The sequence below is a fragment of the Oryzias melastigma genome, unplaced genomic scaffold (genome assembly GCF_002922805.2).
Source record: "Oryzias melastigma strain HK-1 unplaced genomic scaffold, ASM292280v2 sc06612, whole genome shotgun sequence".
Classification (NCBI taxonomy): domain Eukaryota; kingdom Metazoa; phylum Chordata; class Actinopteri; order Beloniformes; family Adrianichthyidae; genus Oryzias; species Oryzias melastigma.
Genome location: NW_023423174.1, coordinates 1 through 1,292, shown reverse-complemented (window position 1 = coordinate 1,292; position 1,292 = coordinate 1). Strand labels below are relative to the sequence as shown.

At 39.0% G+C, this 1,292-nt stretch overlaps 1 protein-coding gene across 1 annotated transcript; it reads left to right on the top strand.

Annotated features, from left to right (window-relative positions):
* Nucleotides 1–19: 19 nt before the first annotated feature.
* Nucleotides 20–1,288, top strand: LOC112139193 (carnitine O-acetyltransferase). The gene is made up of 2 exons (XM_024261907.1): nt 20–181; nt 252–1,288. The coding sequence occupies exons 1-2, from the start codon at nt 89–91 to the stop codon at nt 465–467; spliced, it is 309 nt and encodes a 102-aa protein (XP_024117675.1). The 5' UTR covers nt 20–88; the 3' UTR covers nt 468–1,288.
* The last annotated feature ends 4 nt before the right edge of the window (nt 1,289–1,292 follow it).

Here is a 1,292-nt window from a genome sequence, read left to right as displayed (position 1 = left end):
CGGAGTTATTATTGTTGTCAAATAGTTTTGTCGTTCTTCATAGGCAATCAGTGGCCAAGCCATAGACAGACATCTGCTGGGCCTGAAGATGCAGGCTGCTGAGGAAGATCTTAGTGTTCCTGCCATCTTCACAGACCCTGCCTACGCTAAAGCCCTACACTATCAACTGTCCACCAGCCAGGTATGATTAGACACCAATAAATGAAAGCTACATATGGGACAACGTTTGACTAAATGGCTTCTCCTCTTAGGTACCCTCCAAGACCGACTGCGTCATGTGTTTTGGTCCGGTTGTACCCAATGGGTATGGTGTATGCTACAACCCTATGGAGGACCACATCAATTTTGCTGTGTCATCATTTAACAGCTGTAAGGAAACAAACGCGGGGCGTCTGGCTGAGGCAGTGCAGGACGCTCTACTGGATATGAAGATACTCCTGGAAAAGACTCCCAAATCCAAACTGTGAGGCTCAGCGTGATCCAGTCCACCTTGTTGTCTGCAACGCAGAAGACAGCAGCTACAAGGAGTTCATAGCGTGACTTGAGAGCTGTCATTTGATAGTTTCATCCAGCTCTTATCGCGTTGTTAATCACCACTTTGCACTTTAATATTCTGTGATTTTGCCTTGAAAGCATTGCAACACTACAGTGTTGCTTTAGTTCCAGACTGTCTCTGGGAAATCATGATACTCTGATGTACTGATTCACTAGAAAAGTAGAAGACTGAATATTATGCATTGATGATCAACCATGTTAGGATGTAATTAATAATAAATCAACAACTTTCAGGGGTCTGAAATATAATAATGATGTCTGGAATTTATGTTTTTATTAGCCAAAAAATAAAACACAAAATAAATGTTAGCAGCTGATCTCCTAACAAGCTAATCCAAATCCATGAGTGCCTTAAACCTGTGGTGCTCTGAATGTCTCCCTGCTGTTTTTGAAGAGTTGCTTTTGAAGTCATTTTTATGGTTTTGTCTGTTTAAACGTTTATAATTCTAAAGTGCAATAGCATGTTGAATATTGAATCTAAAAGCTAGACATTTTCAGCACATTTACCTGAAAACTGAAATGACTGAACTCTGTTGGTAGAGGACATTTTTACTGTAAAGTTCTGTTGGCCAGTTAGCAGTTTAAAGGTGTGCAGCTCTGATAAATGAGATGTAATTATTACATTCATAAATTAAAAAAATGTGCAAAAGTATTGTAAATGTTATCAAACAAATCATGCTTACTTTGACATTTTGTTTTGAATAAATTCAGACTTAACAAGTGACTGTTTAAACTGT

Bases quoted from the DNA above. Each gene is read 5' to 3' on its own strand.
- LOC112139193 (XM_024261907.1), top strand. From the start codon at position 89: ATGCAGGCTGCTGAGGAAGATCTTAGTGTTCCTGCCATCTTCACAGAC. The intron at 182-251 runs GTATGATTAGAC...TTCTCCTCTTAG, and splicing joins ATCAACTGTCCACCAGCCAG to GTACCCTCCAAGACCGACTG.